The sequence below is a fragment of the Arvicanthis niloticus genome, chromosome 8, assembly GCF_011762505.2.
Source record: "Arvicanthis niloticus isolate mArvNil1 chromosome 8, mArvNil1.pat.X, whole genome shotgun sequence".
Classification (NCBI taxonomy): domain Eukaryota; kingdom Metazoa; phylum Chordata; class Mammalia; order Rodentia; family Muridae; genus Arvicanthis; species Arvicanthis niloticus.
This window is the reverse complement of record NC_047665.1, coordinates 87,731,882-87,752,819: the sequence shown is the minus strand read 5'-3', so window position 1 is coordinate 87,752,819 and position 20,938 is coordinate 87,731,882. Positions and strand designations below refer to the sequence as shown.

The following is a 20,938-nucleotide window of genomic DNA, read 5'->3' as shown; positions in this document are numbered from 1 at the left end:
ATGCAGGTGTTGTGCGCTACCCCACCCCCCACCCCCGCCAAAGGCCAGGGGAGACCAGTCTTATAGGGAAGGGAGAAAGGGGAGGGAATAACTTAATTAGCTATGCCCCTGGCCTTTTGATAATTCATTAATATTTAAATCTCTGGAGGTAGAGACTTCTTAATCATGCCCTCTACCTGTCCTACGTGACTGAAATTAACAGGTTAAATGGAGTTACCTCGTCCAAGGCCCAACAATTCCATCGAATAGAAACAGAAGGAACACTACCCAATTCATTCTATGAAGCTACCATTACACTCATACCTAAACCACAGAAAGACCCAACAAAGAAAGAGAACTACAGACCAATCTCTCTTATGAATATTGATGCAAAAATACTCAATAAAATTCTCGCAAACCGAATCCAACAACACATCAAAACAATTATCCATCAAGATCAAGTAGGCTTTATCCCAGGAATGCAGGGATGGTTCAATATTCAGAAATCCATCAATGTAATCCACTGCATAAATAAACTCAAAGAAAAAAAAACACATGATCATCTCACTTGATGCTGAGAAAGCATTTGACAAAATTCAACATCCCTTCATGTTAAAAGTCTTGGAAAGATCAGGAATTCAAGGCCCATACCTAAACATAGTAAAAGCAATATACAGCAAGCCAGTAGCCAACATCAAACTAAATGGAGAGAAACTTGAAGCAATCCCACTAAGATCAGGGACTAGACAAGGCTGCCCACTCTCACCTTACCTATTCAATATAGTACTGGAAGTCTTAGCTAGAGCAATTAGACAACAAAAGGAAGTCAAAGGGATACAGATAGGAAAGGAAGAAGTCAAAATTTCACTATTTGCAGATGATATGATAGTATACTTAAGTGACCCTAAAACTTCCACCAGAGAACTCCTAAACCTGATAAACAACTTTAGCAAAGTGGCTGGATATAAAATCAACTCAAACAAATCAGTAGCCTTCTTCTATTCAAAGGATAAACAGGCTGAGAAAGAAATTAGGGAAATGACACCCTTCACAATAGCCACAAATAAAATAAAATATCTTGGAGTGAATCTAACCAAGCAAGTGAAAGATCTGTATGACAAGAACTTCAAGTCTCTGAAGAAAGAAATTGAAGAAGATCTCAGAAGATGGAAAGATCTCCCATGCTCCTGGATTGGCAGGATTAACTTAGTAAAAGTGGCTATCCTGCCAAAAGCAATCTACAGATTCAATGCAATACCCATCAAAATTCCAAATCAATTCTTCATAGAGATAGAAAGAGCAATTTACAAATTCATTTGGAATAACAAAAAACCTAGGATATTCTATTCTCAACAATAAAAGAACTTGGGGGAATCACTATCCCTGACCTCAAACTGTACTACAGAGCAGTAGTGATAAAAACTGTATGGTATTGGTACAGAGACAGACAGGAAGATCAATGGAATAGAATTGAAGACCCAGAAATGAACCCACACACCTGTGGTCACTTGATCTTTAACAAGGGAGCTAAAACCATCCAGTGGAAAAAGGACAGCATGTTCAACAAGTGGTGCTGGCTCAACTGGAGGTCAACATGTAGAAGAATGCAAATTAATCCATTCTTATCCCCTTGTACAAAGCTCAACTCCAAGTGGATAGAGGACCTTCACATAAAGCCGGATACACTGAAACTATTAGAAGAGAAGTTGGGGAAGACCCTCGAATACCTAGGCACAGGGGAAAAGTTCCTGAACAGAACACCAATGGCTTATGCTCTAAGATCAAGAATCGACAAATGGGACCTCATCAAATTGCAAAGCTTCTGTAAGGCAAAGGACACTGTCAAAAAGACAAAACGGCAACCAACAGATTGGTACATCTGATAGAGGGCTAATATCGAATATATACAAAGAACTCAAGAAATTAGACGACAAACAACAAAATAACCCCATTAAAAATGGGGTACAGAGCTAAACAAATTATTCTCAACTGAGGAAACATGAATGGCAGAGAAGCACCTTAAGAAATGCTCAACATCCTTAGTCATCAGGGAAATGCAAATCAAAACAACACTGAGATACCACCTCACACCAGTCAGAATGGCTAAGATCAAAAACTCAGGTGATAGTAGATGCTGGCGAAGATGTGGAGAAAGAGGAACACTCCTCCATTGTTGGTGGGATTGCAAGCTGGTACAACCTCTCTGGAAATCAGTCTGGCGGTTCCTCAGAAAATTGGACATAGCACTACGTAAGGACCCAGCTATACCACTCCTGGGCATATACTCAGAAAATGCCCCAACATATAACAAAGACATATGCTCCACTATGTTCATAACAGCCTTATTTATAATAGCCAGAAGCTGGAAAGAACCCAGATGCCATTCAACAGAGGAATGGATACAAAAAATGTTGTACATCTACACAATGGAATATTACTCAGCTATTTAAAATAATGAATTTGAGAAATTCTTAGGTAAATGGATGGAACTAGAAAATATCATCCTGAGTGAGGTAACCCAATCACAAAAGAACACAAATGGTATTTACTCACTAATAAGCAGAGATTAGCCCAGAAGTTTGAAACAACAAAGATTCAACTAACAGACCACATGAAGCTCATGAAGAAGGAAGAACAAGTGTGGATGACTAGGTCTTTCTTAGAAGGAGTAACTAAATACCCAAGGGAGCAAATATGGAGACAAAGTGTGGGACAGAATCTGAAGGAGAGGTTGTATGGAGACCATTCCACTAGGTATTCATTCCATGTGTAGTCACCAAAAATAGATGCTAATACGGATGACAGGAAGGGAAAGCTGACAGCAGCATGATAAGGCTGACTCCTTAGAGGTCCCCCAGAGTCTGACATACCCAGAGGCAGATACTCGCAGCTAACCATTAATCTGATCAAAGGTTCCCAATGGAGAAGTTAGAGAGTAAACTGAAGGAGCCGAAAGGGTTGGTGGCCCATGAGGAGAGCAACAATACCAACCAGCCAGAGCTCCCCAGGGTCTAAACCACCAGCCTAGGAGCACATATGGAGAGACACATGACTCCAGCTGTATATGTAGGGGAGGATGGCCTTGTTGGGCATAGGTGGGAGACAAGATCATTGGTACCTTGAAGGCTGAGCACTGTGTGGGGGTGGGGGGGAATCTGAGGGTGGGGAGGAGGATTGGGGGGTAGGTGGGTAAACACCCTCATAGAAGCAGGAGGAGGGGAATGGGTTAAAGGGTTCCTGGGTGGTGGAGGGAATGTGGTAAGCGGATAAAATTTGAAATGTAAATATTATATCCAATAAAATAGGGGGAAAAAAAGAAAAGCGGTTAGAACCAACATCCTTAATAAAATGTCAGCCCTCTTTTTTAAAAAAAAAAAAACTATCTTGATACTAAAATTTGTTTTGAGAATTGTATATTGCAAAATGCTCAGCCTTGGTGTAACTACTCAACAAGCAAGCTGGGCAGACCTGCTCAAACCTCTAAGGTCCTGGAATTCCATCTGGAGGCAGCGAAGACACAGCATCAGAGGCTTATCAATTTGCTCTTCCCCCCACTCCTCTTCTAATATCTCAACACCCATAATCAGCTTGAAGAAGCTAATGAAGAGTCAGCGCCCCTATTCCCTGGGCTTGGGGACTAAGGTGGTAAATGTTGGGCTGTCTTTCTAGGGAAAAGTAGTGGTTTTGTGGGAATAGCGAGGATTAGCTAGGGTTTATTGCATAGCCATAACCTATTAGTAGAAATCTGTATAATTATTATCAAGATGAAGATATAAATTCTTTATTATTATTATTATTATTATTATTGCTCATAGTGATCATATGTCACACTAACACACCAATATTGTATAAGATATGGCATGAATACATAATATTAAAATAATTACTTCAGTATTACAGAAACAAATTAAGACAAGAAAAGCTCACCTAGGATTTCAGTTTCAAAGAGCTTCAGTCTATTATAGTGGGGGCAATGTGAAGCACTGCAGGTATGTCAGGAGAGGTTCATATTTTGGAAACAATGAAGTTAAAGTAAAAATTATGGAACGCTTCACGAATTTGCGTGTCATCCTTGCGCAGGGGCCATGCTAATCTTCTCTGTATCGTTCCAATTTTAGTATATGTGCTGCCGAAGTGAGCACGAAGATATAAATTCTTAAACAGCACCAATTTACTTTGTTTACAAATTTTAAGGTTTTCATTGGTACGAGCTTCTTATTGATATAAAAGTGAGATGAATATTGTTACTCTCATAGGCATTGTACCTGTATAACACATTTAGGAATACAAGGCTTAGACCCAGTCCTTCTTTAACTTTTTTAATGGATTTGAGATGGTCAGCCTGTGAGTTAAGGGACTATAGCAAATTCATGGCTTGGAGTTATTGTTAGGGTGTTTTCTATGTTTTATTTAGAAATAGCTGAGTGGAGTTAACAGACAACAGTCCAGATTACCTTACATGGATAGTTGGTTTTCAAAACATCAGAAATCCACAGAATTGATGTGACAAACATTTCTGTATTAATGTTCATTTTGATTAGAGACCTGTCTGCTCCTGACAGCTTCCTATATTGAATTCTAAGAAGAAATTGAGCATCTTTAGAATTACTCCAGTTGTGGTGAGACAGCCACTAGACAAGAATTACCTCTTTCCTTCTACAGACAAATTACTGTCCAGAAAAGGACACACTTGCAGAATAGTCAACTATCTGCCTAGACAGAGTAATCAGCCCTTAATAATTCTGCAGCACTAAGGTCTGTCAGATGGCAGCAGGTTTGCCATGAGCTTTCAGATTTAGAAGATTGAGCATGAACAAACCATGATAGAGAGTATTTCTGGGATGTTAGGCGCCATAAGAACCTCGCCCCAAGATGGCGATGGCCACCAGAGGGCCGAGTGATAAACAAGTCCTTATTTGGTGAGAAGGCTGTGCTTCAAGGTGGCCTGATCTTACACAAGCGTCATGAGCCTATAGAAAGATGATACATGGCATGAGTTCATGGGCTCCTGGCAGGGTTTATAAGCTGCACCTGGGAAGGGATCGCAGGCTTGCCATCTTGACTACCAACTGCTAAGCATCCTGAGTAAACTGCTGTGAGAAGGAACCGGTTGTTCCGTGTCTTAATTCCTGCTGGTCAGGGTTGGCGTGGTGCACTGGGAGACTCCTTTTGGGGTGTAACTCCTCCTGTTTTGTATTAAAAGCCAATTTTTTTTAGAGTTCTTAGTAAAACCAGGGCAAAAGTGTCAGTAGCCGCTTCTCCCACACTCAGAGAGTCATGAAGACACTATCTTAAAGTCCACAATATCTGTTTTATAATATTTTGTCCTTGAGGACTACAAAGAATTTTAGTAACATGGGTAATATCAAATTGTCAACAAAACATCTCAAATGTCTGGCTGTAACCGTCAGTTTTGTTTATTTTAATATGATATGGAACACCAAGTCTAAAAAGAGGTATATGATATGGAATGGCATATCAGCAGGAAAGAAGCAACCCTGGGATGAAGTTCCTGGGGTCCTTGCCTCTTCAGGGCACACACATTGTATCCATGGGAAACAAAAAAACAAACACTGAGACATCTCCAGAAAGTTCACTTGCTTGCCACAGCCTTCCATGTATGACTCCTGACAGTTGAAAATCAAGAACTGGGTGCTTTCAAGAAAGTCTTGTTTTCTTGCTTTTAAAATTATTTGTTTCTACATAAATTTTAGAATTTGTTTTAATTAAAAATTATATTGTATTTTGGACATGGAAATTTTGCCATCATATATGTCAATGCACCACATGGATACCTTGTCCCACATAGGCAAGAAGAGGTCATCGGATCCCCTGAAACAGGAGTTAAAAACAGTTGTAAGCCATTAACTGGGTGTTGGGAATCAAACGCAGCAGGTCCACAGGAAGACCAGCCAATACTCTTTAACCACTGGGGCATCTCTCCAGCTCCTTAAGTCTATTAATTTTTATAAACTTTCAGTGACCACACATGGAATTGCATTCATTTTATAGAATTACCTGAAGAAAACTGACATTCTTTCAATAGTAAATAGTTTTATTGATTATTTTATTTCTTTACATTTCAAATATTGACCCCAGTGAACAAGCGGTGGCACATGGCTTCGGCGCCAGCCTCCAGAGGGCGACCCTCACTCTCCTGGTTCGAATGCCGCGTCCCCCGTGTGACTCTGCCCGAGTCTCATGGGAAAAAAAAGTCAAATATTGACCCCCATTTCCAGTCTCCCCTCCACAAACTCCCCATCCAATCTCCCAACCTCTTTGCCTCTAAAAGGGTGATCCCCCACCCACCCACCCATTTCTGCCTCACCTTTCTAGCATCCAACTACACTGGGGCAACAAGCCTCCACAGGACCAAGCAGACCCCCTCCCCAATTGATGCCAGATAAGGCAATCCATTGCAATATATGTAGTGAGAACCATAAACCCAGCCATATATACATATTCTTTGGCTGGTGGTTTAGTCCTGGGAGCTTTGGGGAGTCTGATAAGTTGATATTGTTGTTCTTCCTATGGGGTTGCAATCCCCTTCAGCTGCTTCAGTACTTCTAACTCCTCCATTGAGGTCCCCAGATTCAGCCCAATGGTTGACTGTGAGTTTCCACATCTGTCTTAGTCAGGTGCTGTCATACCAGGTCCTCTCAGAGGACAGCCATACCAGGCTACTGTCTGCAAGCACTTCTTAGCATCAGCAATAGTGTCATGAGTTGCTATCTGCAGATGGGATGGATCCCAAGGTGGGGTAGTCTCTGGATGGCCTTTCCTTCAATCTCTGCTCCATTTTTGTCCCTGCATTTTCTTTAGACAAGAACAATTCTGGATTAAATTTTTTGAGATGCAAGAATGGCCCCACCCCTTAATTGGAGCCATGTACTAGAAGTGGACTCTTCAGGTTCTATCTCCCTGTTGGGAATTCTGGCTAATGTCATCCCTATTGGGTCCTGGGAGTCTGTGGAAGTCCTGATATCTGGGAGTTTTCAGTGGTTCCCCTGCTATTACCCACCCCCTACTGCTACATATTTCTATTCATTCTCTTGGCCCTCTGGACTTCTTTACAGTCTCTTCTCATACAGGATCCTGCCCCCCCTTTGTATTCCCCCACCTGTCTCCCACCCAAGTCGCTCCCTCCCTCTACCTCATGTGATTATTTTGTTGCCCTTTCTAAGTAGTATTGAAGCATCCATACTTTGGCCTTCCTTCTAGTTAAGCATCATATGGTCTGTGAGTTGTACCAAGGGTATTCTGAGCTTTAGGCTAATATCTACTTATCACTGAATACATACCATGCATGTCGTTTTTGGGTCTGGGTTACTTCACTCAGAATGATATTTTCTAGTTTCATTCATTTGCCTGAAAAAATGTGTGAAGTCTGTAAGGCCCCCACGAATGAAGGACCTTACCCAAGCCTCAGGAATCGGCAGCCACCCATTAACTGCAAGACACCAAACTTGATGTAATCAGTAAGAGGCATATTTTAATCAGTATACTGAGGTCAAGACCCATGACGCAGGGGCAGTGGGGTCTGACCCCGGGGCTTTGGAGACAGAGAGAATTTAAAGCCCAAAACCACAACTCAGAGGGGAACCACAACTCAGGGGGAGTAAGGGAGGGCTATTGGAGAGCACCTGTGGAAAGTCCCAGCCCATTATTCAGTTTGTAACAGGGTACAAGGAACAGGCTATTCTCTAAGAGCCTGTACGTAATCAGCCATCTATCTTGTGGTCAGCCAAGTTCCTGGTATCCAGGGTGCACAAGCACGCTAACTTGAACTCCCAGCTCAAACCCTATTCAATCTATCTTATGGTCAGATTTTAGTTCCTGGTACCCATAGCGCTTGGTCACACTGTCCTGAACTCCCAGCTCTGAACTCTTATCTTATTTATTTTGTCTTGTGGATAGCTAGTTTCCTAGGACCCAGAGTGCAAAACAAGCTGATCTGCACTCTTGACTCCATCTGTGGAAGATTTAAAAATTTTTAACTCTTTCATTTCCCCATTTCTGCTGATGTAGATATTCTAATCATAGAATTTGTTTTAGTATCTTTATAATCTGGATTTTCTGACCCTGTAAAGTATGATATTGTTGGCATAACATTGTAATCTGAACAACACTTATTTTTTTCTCTAAAAAGGTAACTAATCTGTTTAGAAATATCTTCAACTTTCATCATTGTGAGGGTGGTCAGAAGCACCAGGTATGGTCCTTTTTAGTGAGGCTCAAGGTTCTCGACTCGGTGGCAGCAGATGAGAACAGCATCTTTAATCTGGAACTGATGAGGCACACTCAGGTCTCCAGTCTCATAAGCTTCTTTTAACTGCTCCCAGACCTCATGTTGGACCACCTCAAGTGTTTTCATGTGGACAAACAGGGATTTAGAAAGAACAACATCAGAATCATATATTTTATCTATCTCAGTAAGTGATGGAGACCCCCCCCACATAAAATCTTATAAGGTGTTAAATCATAACCCAGAACAAGGCAAAAGGAAGGAGGGCTGTCCAGTCATCCCCAGCCAGTCTCTAAGGCTAATAATAGTTTTATTTATCTTTTTTTACCTGTCCTGAGCTCTGGGTCTATAAACACAATGTAATTTCTAATTAATCTCTAACTAGGTGGCCAGTCCCTGACTTACCTGGGCAACAAAGGCAAGTCTACTGTCAGACCCAATTATCTTGGGTATTTCAAACCTGGGGAAGTTCTCTTCTAAGATCTTCTTAGTCACCATGTTGGCAGTCTCATTCGTTGTAGGAAAGGCTTTTAAAAAAAAAAAAGTATCTATAGCCTGAGAAAGTATCTATAGCAGGTTTGACTTTTGTGAAGTCCACTTCTCAGTAGGTCCCAGGTCTGTCTCTTTGAAGTCTTCTTCCTGGGGGACATCTTGAATACCCATCGTTAGTCAGGGCACAGGCCTCACAGTTGTTTATTACTGTTTCAGCTACATCAGATAAGTTCACCACATAAAACTGAGAGGACTTTATCAAGTTCTTCAGGTGTTTAGCTCTTAGGTGAGCTAAACAATGTAAATTTGTCACATATCTTCGTCTTTCTCTTTGTGGAAGGACTATTTTTAACATGGACATCAAGATACTTTCTAGGACTTTCAACAGTCAGAATCATAGCTCTTTGAGCAGTCTTTTTAGCAGTCACCTGATTTTTTCAGCAACAGTATCCTGGGTTTTCTGATGTCCAAGACAATGACTTTTTAGCAGTCCTCTCTATCTGTAAATTGTCCCATGAATATTGGCAGTGGCAAAAGCATATCTGTTGTCAATGTCCTTTCTGGCAGGCTGCTCATCCAAATCACTTGTTTCCCGTCCACTACTGCCGCTCCCACCACTCGCTTACCTTCAATCACAAAGCTGCTCTGGTCAGGGAGTTCAGACTCCCTGGCCAAGGTTGGTCTTCTGCCAGAATGTCAATATAGCAATGAAACGGGGAGGAATCGTCAGTCTCAGGTAGCAAGGTGGCAGGATTCAGGATGGCCAGGGAGGCAAAGATCACCCTTTCATGTGGGCATTAGTCATCTATCGGTCAGGGGACTGTCGGATAATGTTCTCAAGGGAGTGGGGTCTCACAACAGTTGTCTGTTGTCCCAGAGTCAATTTAAGCTAGGCCACAGCAGCAACAGCTTTCAGACAAGTCTTAGTTCTTTGTAGGCCTTTAAGTGTACTCAAATGTAGTGCCTGGCTTCTTTACAGGTAGCAGGGGGGTGTTCCATGGCAACTGGCAAGGAACCAGAATGTCCTATTGTAACAGTCTATGAATGTGAGGTCTAATTTTTTCTCTGGCTTCATGACTCATTGGGTACTGCTTCACTCCAATAGAGGAGGCACTGGTTTTAGTCCAAGCTTTTGAAAATTCTGTTAACCACTTACTGTTTCAGAACTGAATATTTTGTTCCAGTATCTACCAGAAAGTCTATAGGGGTCCCCTCCACTCTCAGGGTCCCCTCTAGTCATCTTCAGGACCTTAGGGGTCCTTCTTTTCTTCTTTGGGCAGTCTCAAGCCCAGTGTCTTCTGTTGCCCAGGGTTCCCTGTCTGTCTCCTTTCTCTCTCTCTCTTATAACTGCAGCCAGTATTCTAGTCTTCAGTCTCTCTTTTGTAATATATTTTTTCTGTCTCTTTAACTAAATCCTGCAAGGTATAATCCTGTAATCTCTCTATATGCTGTAACTTCTTACCTGTCACCAGAGCCCGGCAGGGTAAACTGTCAGCCGCTCTCTACCTGTAGCCGTGTTGAAGTCTCAGTCTGGTCTGTTAAGGGGGGCTTCTAACAGGATCTTTTCTCGTTCTTCTGTGGTAAAGAGAACCTGTAAAAGCTGCTGGAAATCATCTCAGGTAGGCTGGTGGGAAAACATTAAAGACTCTTCCAGTCAGGTCAGACTGGCAGGGTTATCTGAAAAGAAAGGGTGATTAATGCCCTGGTAGTCACAAGTAACACAAAACAGACACAGAAAAACTTACACAGAGAAAGTAACCAAAACCTGTCTCAATCGAATACCAGCCAGGAAGGATTCCACATCTTCCCAAGTGCCAGCCAGGAGGAATTCCACATCTCCCCAGCAATGAAAGATTCTCAAACGTCTTTGAGAATCTCCTTGCTCACCCAGAAACTGTTCTGCCCCCCTTCCGAGTCCCCTCGCCCGCAAGAGAGACACGGGAGGCAGTGTTCAGGTAGTTACTACAGCAAGGCTTTATTCTTGTATTAGCTGAAGCGGAAGACCCCAAGCCCAAAAAAGGCACTGCTTATATGCACCCTAGAGTGGCGTGTTCACTTCGGATTGGCTGTTCACTCATCACCCCATATTACGCCCCGGGATGGGCAGTGACTTGGCGCGCTTTTGCCTCTTGCACCTGCGCAGTTTAGTTGTTTACTTGTGGGAGCACCAGATGCCAGCACCATCTTGTAATGGTGAATGTTGTCACCACTCCCTACATCTCCCCCTTTCTATTTTATTAAGATGGAACAGCCTTTTGCCTATCAAGCACGGCACCAACTCAGTGAGGGAAAGCAGAGGCCTGATCCCCTGTGCAAAATGAGATATTGTAATGGGTTTCTTCTCTTGTCGTCGTGCAATGAGTAATACTTCCCATACCCATCGCAATGCCTTTTGTCAGGGAAAGGGAGCCTCCACCCTGGGGCACCACCAGGGGAGGAGGTTTCTTGGCATCAAACCTTTGTGCAATCAGGCATACTTTCGGGAAATCTATCCACACTCGTGGAACATTCCCTGTCGAGTACCCACTCGCAAACACCTCTAAATATTCAGGTACCACAGTTATTCAGGCAAGGGCTGGCTAGACTTAGACCTCTCATCGACCCAGTGCAATGGGCTGAACCCTTGGGGTGCATCGACTGGGGGTCTCAGTCATCAGTTACTTTCTTAGCATAGATAGCCAAATTTCAGGGGAAGATCCTTGTTCCAAGGCTACGAGTGCTTGGGCGATAGCGACCTTGTCACGTTTTTGTTGGGCTCTGAGCTTGCAGACCAACCATAACATGAACACTAACCCACAACATAGGGCTGCACCAAACAGACCTATCCCCACCCTTTCCTTAAAGAAAGAAAAGGCAGAAGAAATTCAAGAAGAAAGTCCTTTAACGATGGAGGGATCCAGGCGGGTGGAGTTGACAAGAATAATTTCTCTGCGAAGTTGTTCAAGAAGATTACCAAAATTTTCAGACCAATTTCCTGAAAGATATAAGGACAATTTACGTGAGAGATTAGCTGCTTTTGTAAAGTTTTCATATTGAATGTTGGTAATACACAAAGCTCTGAATTTCCTTTCATAGCCAATTTATGTCAACTGAAATAAGATATCCAGTCTTTCCTCAACCAAATCTAATCTCTGATTGAGTATCATAATACCTCCTTTCAACTCTGCTGTGGAGGAAGAGTGGGTAGCCATTGCCTGGCTAACTCTTTCTGCCAAATATTGACAAATTCAGTGGTTTGTACTTGGTGAAACATGGCAATAGCTCCAACGGTAGCACCGTCTGCTCCAAGCATAATAGCTGTGACAATGGTTGCCGTTATATCAAAATCTCTCTTCTGTCGAAATAAAGTCAAGGTCCCAGACGTCTGAACAGGGATAGGGATCCATTGTGGTATTCTGGCTATTAGGGCCTGCTTATAGACAAGAGCAGACCAGCACTGGAACATAAAGCAAGTTACATTGGTACAAGTATTAAAGGAGTGGTTGGATAAGATGAAAAGAAATGGAGGATACACATAAACTGGAGTGAGGCATAGTTAAAGGTATAGGAGAAATTCTGTTTAGCAGAAGTGGCGCCTTTTAAGAAGGCAAGGGCATAGGTTTTGGAAAAGCAGATAGGATAGCCCATCTAAATTCACTATATATTCTAGGAACCCAAGCTTGGAGAATCCATGTAGTGATCAAAAGCATTCGTAGGGCAACCCGCTGAGGAATCATCGTCCACAACTCTGAGGCGTTGCGTCAGGCGTTCCAGCAACCAAAACGGGTTGTTTTCTTCCTGTGGAAAAACACAAACCACTCCCCTGGATCTTATTAAAATAGGTTCCAGGCCTTTCCATTGACCAGTCAAAACATCTTTCCATTTTATCATTTCTTTTGGCATAGTTGGTTCCAGGCAATGGTGATCAGCCGCCGTGCTGCCCTGACTGTCCAAATTCAAAAAATTAGGAGTAAAAAGTGCCAGAGAGACAATAACCCGTGGCACCGTGGGCAGAGCTTCCTCAACTTCTCCTTTTTGTTTTATCAAATAAGTTTTAAGGGTACGATGAGCATGCTCAATGATGCCCTGTCCCTGAGGGTTGTAAGGAAGACCCGTCAGGTGTGTCACCTCCATTTGGCAACAAAATTGTCCAAACTTTTGAGAAGTGTAGGCTGGTCCATTGTCAGTTTTAAGGATTTTAGGCTTTCCCCAGGCACTCCAAGCCTCGAGACAATGTTGAGTAACATGGGCAGCCTTTTCTCCGGTCAATGGAGAGGCGAACATAACTCCAGAACAGGTATCAATGGAGACATGCAAATATTGTAATTTGCCAAAGGATGGGATGTGGGTAACATCCATTTGCCAGATCTGTAATGGCCTAATTCCCCGAGGGTTAATTCCGGTATGGGGAACAGGTAGGAATTGACAGCAGTTTTGGCATTTAGTCACGATATCTCTAGCCTCCTTTCTAGTGATGTTAAAACGACATCGTAGCGTCTCAGCTGTCACATGAAACCTTTTATGAAAGGCTTTAGCCAAATCTAATTTTGGTGAAAGGGCAATTGCAATCAACTTTGTGGCTCGATCTGCCAGGTCATTTCCACAGGACATAGGTCCCGGTAAGCCTGAGTGAACCCTAATATGAGTTATAAAGACAGGGAATCTTCGCTTAGCCAGCTAAGCTGAATCTTTTGAAAAACTTCTACAAATCTGCTAGATGTCTTAATTAACCCAGCAACTTCTAATGCTTTTACTGCATTAACCACATAGAAGGAATCTGAAACAATATTTAAGGGACCTGGAAAGATTTCCAGAACCTCTGACACCACTGGGCATTCCACAATTTGAGGTGAGGTTTCATGGTATTGTTTGAATGTAACCTTATCATTAACCACATAGGCACTCACTCCTGTTTTTGACCCATCCACATAAACTACCATTCCATCTGGGAGTGGCTCCTGAGACACAATATGTGGAAATATGATAGCTTGAGTTAAGGTAAATTGTAAGATGGGATGCTTAGGATAATGATTATCTATTTGACCATTGAAGGAAGTAACCAGCACTGTCCAAACATCAGAGGTCACCATTAGTATTTGGACTTGATGGGCAGTACAAGGCACTATCAAAACCTTAGGCTCCCTTCCAAAATGGGTAATGGCTGCTTTTAGTCCACGAAGGGCAAGCTGAGTGACTGAATCTGGATACCATTCAATAATCTTTGCGGGAGAAGCATTAGGATGAATCCATAACAAAGACCCCTCTTGCCATAATACAGTGGTGGGTAAGCATCTAGTTTTGAAAACACATAAATCAAAGGTTTTGGTTTCATCTATGCGTTTCAACTGGGCATCTTGTAAAGCATTTTCTACTACGTACATTTTCTACTACTTAACACCGGCTCGCAGCCGTGTTAAGTAGTAGAAATGGTCTTAACCAATTTATATCACCTAATAATTTCTGAAAATCATTCAAAGTATGTAAATGGTCTCTACGAATCTCCAATTTCTGAGGAATTATCTTTTCTGGATAGATAACTGTCCCTAAAAAGGAGCCAATTTCTGAAATTTGAACTTTCTCAGTAGCAACATGCAGACCTCACTGTTCCAAGTTGTTTAATAATAAGGGGTATGAGGTCTGTAAAGTAATTAAATCCTTATGACACATAATAATGTCATCTGTGTAATGGGCCAGCAGCAGAGAGGGAAATTGTTTCCTAATTGGCTCGAGGGCCATTTGTACATACAGCTGACATATAGTGGGGCTGTTGGCCATGCCCTGAGGCAGAACTTTCCACTGATACTTTTATCAGGTTCAAAATGATTAATAGTAGGTAGGGTAAATGCAAATCTTGGTCTATCTTGTGAACACAAAGGAATTGAGAAAAACAATTTTTAATATCTATAATTATGATTTTCCACTGCTTAGGCAAGGCAGAGAGTAAAGGCAAGCCTCGTAGCACAGAGCCAAATAGTCGCATCTGTGCATTGATGGCTCTTAAATCATGTAAAAGTCTCCATTTTCCGGATTTCTTTTTAATGACAAATATGGGTGTATTCCAGGGAGAGGTAGAAGGTTCTAGATGACCAAGCTGCACTTGTTCTTTAATTAGTCTTGTAGCAGCTTCCAATTTTTCAGAGGATAGGGGCCATTGAGGAACCCATACGACCTCCTCTGTGAGCCAGGGTATGGGCATAGAACCCTCAATGGCAACTAGGGAAAACCCAGGCCTTGTCTTCCTGTGTTTGATTCTTGTGGGACAGGATCTAACCTTCCTTGTTCGTTCCTGCCAAGACCCTTCCCTTCTTTAAATCCCATTCTCTTCATAATGTTTAAAGCTTGTGGGGAGTACTCACTGGTCAGAACTAGCCCTAGGTCTTGTAAGATGTCTCTTCCCCAGAGATTGACAGGGAGAGGAAGCACATAAGGTATAAAACTTCCTGTTTGACCTTCTGGTGCCTGCCAAGTCAACGAGCGAGAACTGACTGCGGGGCTGGCCTCATATCCCAATCCTTGTAGGGAGTGGGACGATCGTGTGACAGGCCATGCCTTGGGCCACCAATTAGAAGAAATAATACTTTTATCCGCTCCTGTGTCCAAAATTCCAGTAAAGTTCTTCCCCTCTATTGCTAACTGTAAGGTGGGTCTAGTTTTAAGGTCAACCACCAGATGAGCGAAGTCAGTTCCTGAGGAACGAAGCCCGTGAGCACCTCTAAGCTTCCCGGTGGATGGAAAACAATCATGCAAGCTTGGAAGGACAACCAATTGAGCAATCCTGTCCCCAGGGGAGATGGAGAATATGCCTTGTGGGCTAAAACAGAGAACTTGAAGTTCTCCGGTATAATCTTGATCTATTACACCGGGGTGTATCACGAGTCCTTTTAAAGTAAGAGAGGAGTGGCCTAAAATAAGGCTGACACTTCCCCCTGGCAGGGGGCCTCTATAATCAACCGGGATCAGCTGCACCCCCATGTGTGGCATTAGTAGGACTCGGGAGGTGAAACGGAGGTCCACTCCTTCGGAACCCCTTGTGGTTCTGCATCGAAAAGAGTCCCCTGAGTGTTGAGCTGTGTCCCATATCTTTTGGGGCCCTGGGATCTTGGGCCCGTATGTCCTTTTTTTGAAAATTTTTCTTCCTTAATGGCTGAGGGATTTGGAGGGAGGATCTGACCTCTTATATCTCTAACAGAGAGGCAATCCTGAGCCAGATGATAGCCCTTTCCACACCTGGTGCACAGTTTTGATGGTATTTGATTATTTGGGCACTCTTTCTTCATATGTCCCGCCTTCCCACAGGCAAAGCATCGGGCCATTTGTTTTGAAGGGAATTTTCCACGATTCTGACCTTTAAGGAGGACTGCAGCCATTTCTAAGTTTGCTCCTGCAAGTCCGGCATTAGTAAGGGGACCTCCCAAGCCGCGACAGGCTCTCAACCAGTCTTGTAACCTTCTGTTCCTACGAGGGGCAATGACTGTGAGGCATTCCGCTGTAGCATTTTCAAAGACCATTTGTTCAATCAATGGCATTGCTTGCTCTGGTTCACCAAAAATCCTACCCGCTGCCTCGGTCATTTAGGCCACAAAATCAGAAAAAGACTCATTAGATGTCTGAATTATCTTGGACAAATAAAAGTTACTGCCTTCCTTCCTAGGGAGAGACTTCCATGCCTTTATTGCAGCTGATGCTATCTGTGCGTAGACCTGCCAGGGATGAGTGGTCTGGTCGTTCGCATGTACGCCAACTCCAGCCAGTACGTCAAAAGTCCATAATTGTTGACCCTCAATGCTTGCATTAGCTCTGGCTTGTGCTTGTAACTGCTCATGCCAGAGTGCTTTCCATTCCAAATATTGGCCCATATTGGTAAATACTGCCTTCACTGTGTCCTGCCAGTCTCCTGGAGTCATAGCAGCTGCACTTAATCTCTTCACTTGGGATACAGTAAAATTAGCCCCAATTCCATATGCACGTACTGCCTCAGCTAATTCTTTGACCTGCCTATACTCTACTAGGGCATGAACACGGGCTCCCTCTGCCCCTTCAAAGACCGGAAATGCCAGCTGTAGCTGTCTCCGATCTCCTGGGCTGAGAAATGAATTAGAGACACTGCCAGGGGCATAGGCCAGAGGCAAGGGCGGGGCCGAGGGACTCAAGGTCTTTCTTAGTCTTATCTCAGGACGGTTATTTTTTGGTCCATATCTGTTTTGTTCATAGGCAGCTGCCTCTTCCTCTAGGCTTTCTTCCTCTCCTTGCGTTAGATCTTCTTCGGAGCTGCTAAGGTCTATGGTGGCAAGCTCCTTAATGGGGTAAAGGGGGGTCCTTTTGACCTCCACTCTCTCTTCACCAGCCGGTGAAGGGTCCTTATTCTTAACAGGCCCTGCAGTGGCCTCTGTTTCTTTTGAGTACTCTCCCTTTTTACCACACTCCTGGGTCTGCTTCTTTTGTCCAGGACTTCTTGCCTGCTTCCCTTTCCCAGGCTCTTTGGCTTTATCTTTTTCCCCAGGCTCCTTGGCCTGATGCCGGCTAACATGCTCTGTTTCTGATACACTGGAGTGGACCTCTTCTAAAACCTCTTGACTTGCATTAATAGCTGTGCTGCAAGCTGGATCTTCACAACACAAATAAGCTAAAAGTGAAAGCAACACAAACAAGAGGCCAACTAGTGCAGCGGCGGCAGTGGGTGAAAATCCGCTCGCAACCAAGGTTTCCACCCCAAACATACCTCTCAGAGACGTACCTCGATCCTGTAGTCTTTTAACCCACCCCGAGTCTCAGGGGGGGTCTCCGTGGCACCTTGAAGTTCCCGAGTTTCGGCATCAGATGTTCCGTGCCCCTTCAGAGTCCCCTCACCTGCAAGAGAGACACGTGAGGCAGTGTTCAGGTAGTTACTACAACGAGGTTTTATTCTTGTATCAGCTGAAGTGGAAGACCCCAAGCCCGGAAAAGGCACTGCTTATATGCACCCTAGAGTGGCGTGTTCACTTCGGATTGGCTGTTCACTCATCACCCCATATTATGCCCCTGGATGGGCAGTGACTTGGCGCGCTTTCGCCTCTTGCACCTGCACAGTTTAGTTGTTTACTTGTGGGAGCACCGAATGCCAGCGCCTTCTTGTAATGGTGAATGTTGTCACCGCTCGCCGCGGCTCCCTACAAGAAACATCTCCCCGGGCCTGCAGCCAGCGATTTTCCCAGCACGTCTGCAAATCACCCCATTCTCCTCTCGAGACAGAACTGGCTACAAACAAATGCAAAAAACCAAAAGTACTTTCACAAAACCAGCTCACTGAGACAGTACAGAACAGAGAATGGGCCCAAAACACAGCAAAACACAGAAACACCTTAGCCACCTAAGACAGAAGTGCATTGCTTTTGATAATGCATATTCCATAATGGGTAAGGAAGGCATTCTTGGCAAAATGACCTAAGACAGACTCAGTCTTGTTTATAAAATAAGAAGTGGGGAGAGATGGAGAGCTTTGGGGGCTACTTGGCAGGAATATGATATTGACCAAGGACAAGGAAGTGGGATTCAGGCAGGAATATGACATTAGGCTAGAACAAAGAAATAATTTCAGGCAGGAATCTAAATTGTAGACTAGAATAAGGAAGTAGACTTCAGACATGAAAATGACTTTGGGCTAGCTACGACAGGGAAGTTGGCTCAGATATTTTGGTCATCCTGATTTTCAGGTTTATGTGGTCCCATTTGCCAGTTGTTGATCTTAGAGCCCAAGCCGTTGGTGTTCTGTTCAGAAAATTTTCCCCTGAGCCAATGAGTCTGAGGCTTTTTCCCACTTTCTCTTTTTTAGATTGAATATGTCTAGTTTTATGTGAAGGTCCTTTATCCACTCGGACTTAAGCTTTGTACAAGAAGATAAAAATGGATCAGTTTGCATTCTTCTACATGCAGACCAACAGTTAGGCCAGCACCATTTGTTGAAGAAGCTGTCTTTTTTCTACTACATGGTTTTGGTTTCTTTGTCAAAGATCAAGTGACCATACGCATGTGGGTTTATTTCAAGGTATTCAATTCTACTCCATTGATCTACCTGTATGTTTCTGTACCAATATCATAAGGTTTTTATCACTATCACTGTAGTAGAACTTGAGGTCATGGAGAGTGATTCTCCCAGAAGTTCTGTTATTGTTGAGAATTGTTTTTGATACCCTGTGTTTTCTGTTATTTCATTTGAAGTTCTGGATTGCTCTTTCTATCTCTGAATAATTGAGTTGGAATTTAGTTGGAGATTTCAGTGAATCTGTAGGTTGATTTTGGTAAGATGGACATTTTTACTATGTTAATCCTACTGACTCATGAGCATGGGAAATCTTTCCATCTTCTGATGGGTCCTTCAAGTTCTTTCTTCAGAGACTTGGAGTTCTTTCATACAAATGTTTCACATGCTTGGTTAGAGTTATATCAAGATATTTTACATTATTTGTGACTATTATAAAGGGTGCTCTTTGGTTGGTCTCAGAGTCTCTGAGAGCCCTCGAGGGTTCAGGTTAGTTGACACTGTTGGTCTTCCTGTGCAGTTCTTATCCCATTAAGGGCCTTCAATCCTTCCCTCAACTCTTCCATAAAAGTCTGCAAGCTCCAACCAATATTTGGCTCTGTGTTTCTGCATCTGTTCCAGTCAGGAACTGGGTGCTGCCTGTCAGAGGACAGTTATGTCAGGCTCCTCTCTACAAATATAATGAAATATCATTAATAGTCTCAGGGGCTGGTGCTTGCCCCTGAATGTGTATCAAGTTGGGTCAGTGGGCAATTCTCTAAGTCTCTGCTCCATCTTTGTCCCTGCATTTCTTTTGGACGGGACAATTTTTATGTCATAAGTTTGTGTATGGGTTGGTGTTCTTACCCCTCTACTGGGGCATCTGCTTGGCTGCAGGAGATGGCCTCTTCAGGTTTCATATCCCTACTTGCGATGAGTCTCACATAAGGTCACATACTCCTGAAAGCCTCTCCCAACCCAAATCTCTGGCAATTCCTAGAGATTCCTCCCACAATCTACTTCCAGAAGCTGCTGGTTTCTATTCATTTTCCAGGACCTCTGGCACACTATCCTGTCTCTACCCACATCTGATCCTGACCCTTCATCCCCCTCCCCATTTCCTCTCCTGCTCTGCCTACTATGAGTATTTTATTCTACCTTCTAACTGAGATTCAAATATCCTTACTTGGGCCTTCCCACTTCTTTAGCTTATTAAGGTCTGTGGAGTATAGATTAGCATGGTATCTTGTATTTCATGGCTAATATCCATTTATCAGTAAGTTCATACCATGATATCCTTTTGGGCCTCATTTGTCTCACTGAGGATGATATTTTCTAATTCTATCCATTTGCCTGTAAAATTTATGGTATCCTTGTTTTTTGTTGTTGTTGTTGTTGTTATTGTCTAAATTGTTGTATATATTTACATTCCAAGTGTTACCCCCCTCCTTATTGGTCCTCCCTCCAGGAGTTTTTACACTAACTCCCTCCCTTTTGCTCCTCAGAGGGAGTTCCTCCACGGACCCATCCACCTCACCCACACATACATTGCCACATCACATACCCCAGAATACACCTTGCTAAAGCATCAAGTCTCTACAGTATTAGATACATCCTCTCCTACTGAGGCCAGACAAGGCAGTCCTCTGCTACATATGTGCCAGGGCCCACATACCAGCACATGTATGCTCTTTGATTGGCTTAGTCTCTTGGAACTCCCAGGGGTCTGGGTTAGGTGATATTGTAGGTCTTCCTATGGGATTGCCATCCCCTTCAGCTCCTTCCGTCCCTACCCTAACTCTTCCATAGGGGTTCACTACCACAGTCTAGTGAATAGCCATAAGTATCTGCATCTATTTCAGTCAGCAGCTGGTAAAGCCTCTCAGAGGACAGCCAAGCTAGGCTCCTGTCTGCAAGTACAACATGGCATTAGTAATAGTGTCACGGTCACTGTATCACCTTTCCTTCGATCTCTGCTCCATTTTTCTACTAGGATTTCTTTTAGACAGAAACAATTCTAGGTCAACATTTTTGAAGGTAGTTTGGTGACCCTCTTCCCTCCACTGGGAGCCCTGTCTGCCTATTGGAGTTAATACCTTCAATTTTCATCTCCACACTGATGGGCAGTTTAGATAAGGTCATCTGTAATTGATTCCTGGGAGCCTCTCACATCCTAGGTCTCTGGAACTTTCTAGAGGTTCACCTCATGCCCCATCGTAAAAAGTTGTATATTGCAATTATTTGTCTTG

At 43.2% G+C, this 20,938-nt stretch overlaps 1 protein-coding gene and 1 non-coding gene across 2 annotated transcripts; both read right to left on the bottom strand.

Annotated features, from left to right (window-relative positions):
- Nucleotides 1–4,014: 4,014 nt before the first annotated feature.
- LOC117714475 (U6 spliceosomal RNA) lies at nucleotides 4,015–4,121 on the bottom strand. The gene has a single exon (XR_004607549.1). It is a non-coding gene; the product is annotated as a U6 spliceosomal RNA (small nuclear RNA).
- A 10,674-nt stretch (nucleotides 4,122–14,795) lies between these two features.
- LOC117713521 (endogenous retrovirus group K member 113 Pro protein-like) lies at nucleotides 14,796–15,676 on the bottom strand. The gene has a single exon (XM_076938833.1). It carries the CDS (start codon nucleotides 15,674–15,676, stop codon nucleotides 14,909–14,911), a length of 768 nt encoding a protein of 255 aa, XP_076794948.1. The 3' UTR covers nucleotides 14,796–14,908.
- Nucleotides 15,677–20,938: the final 5,262 nt, after the last annotated feature.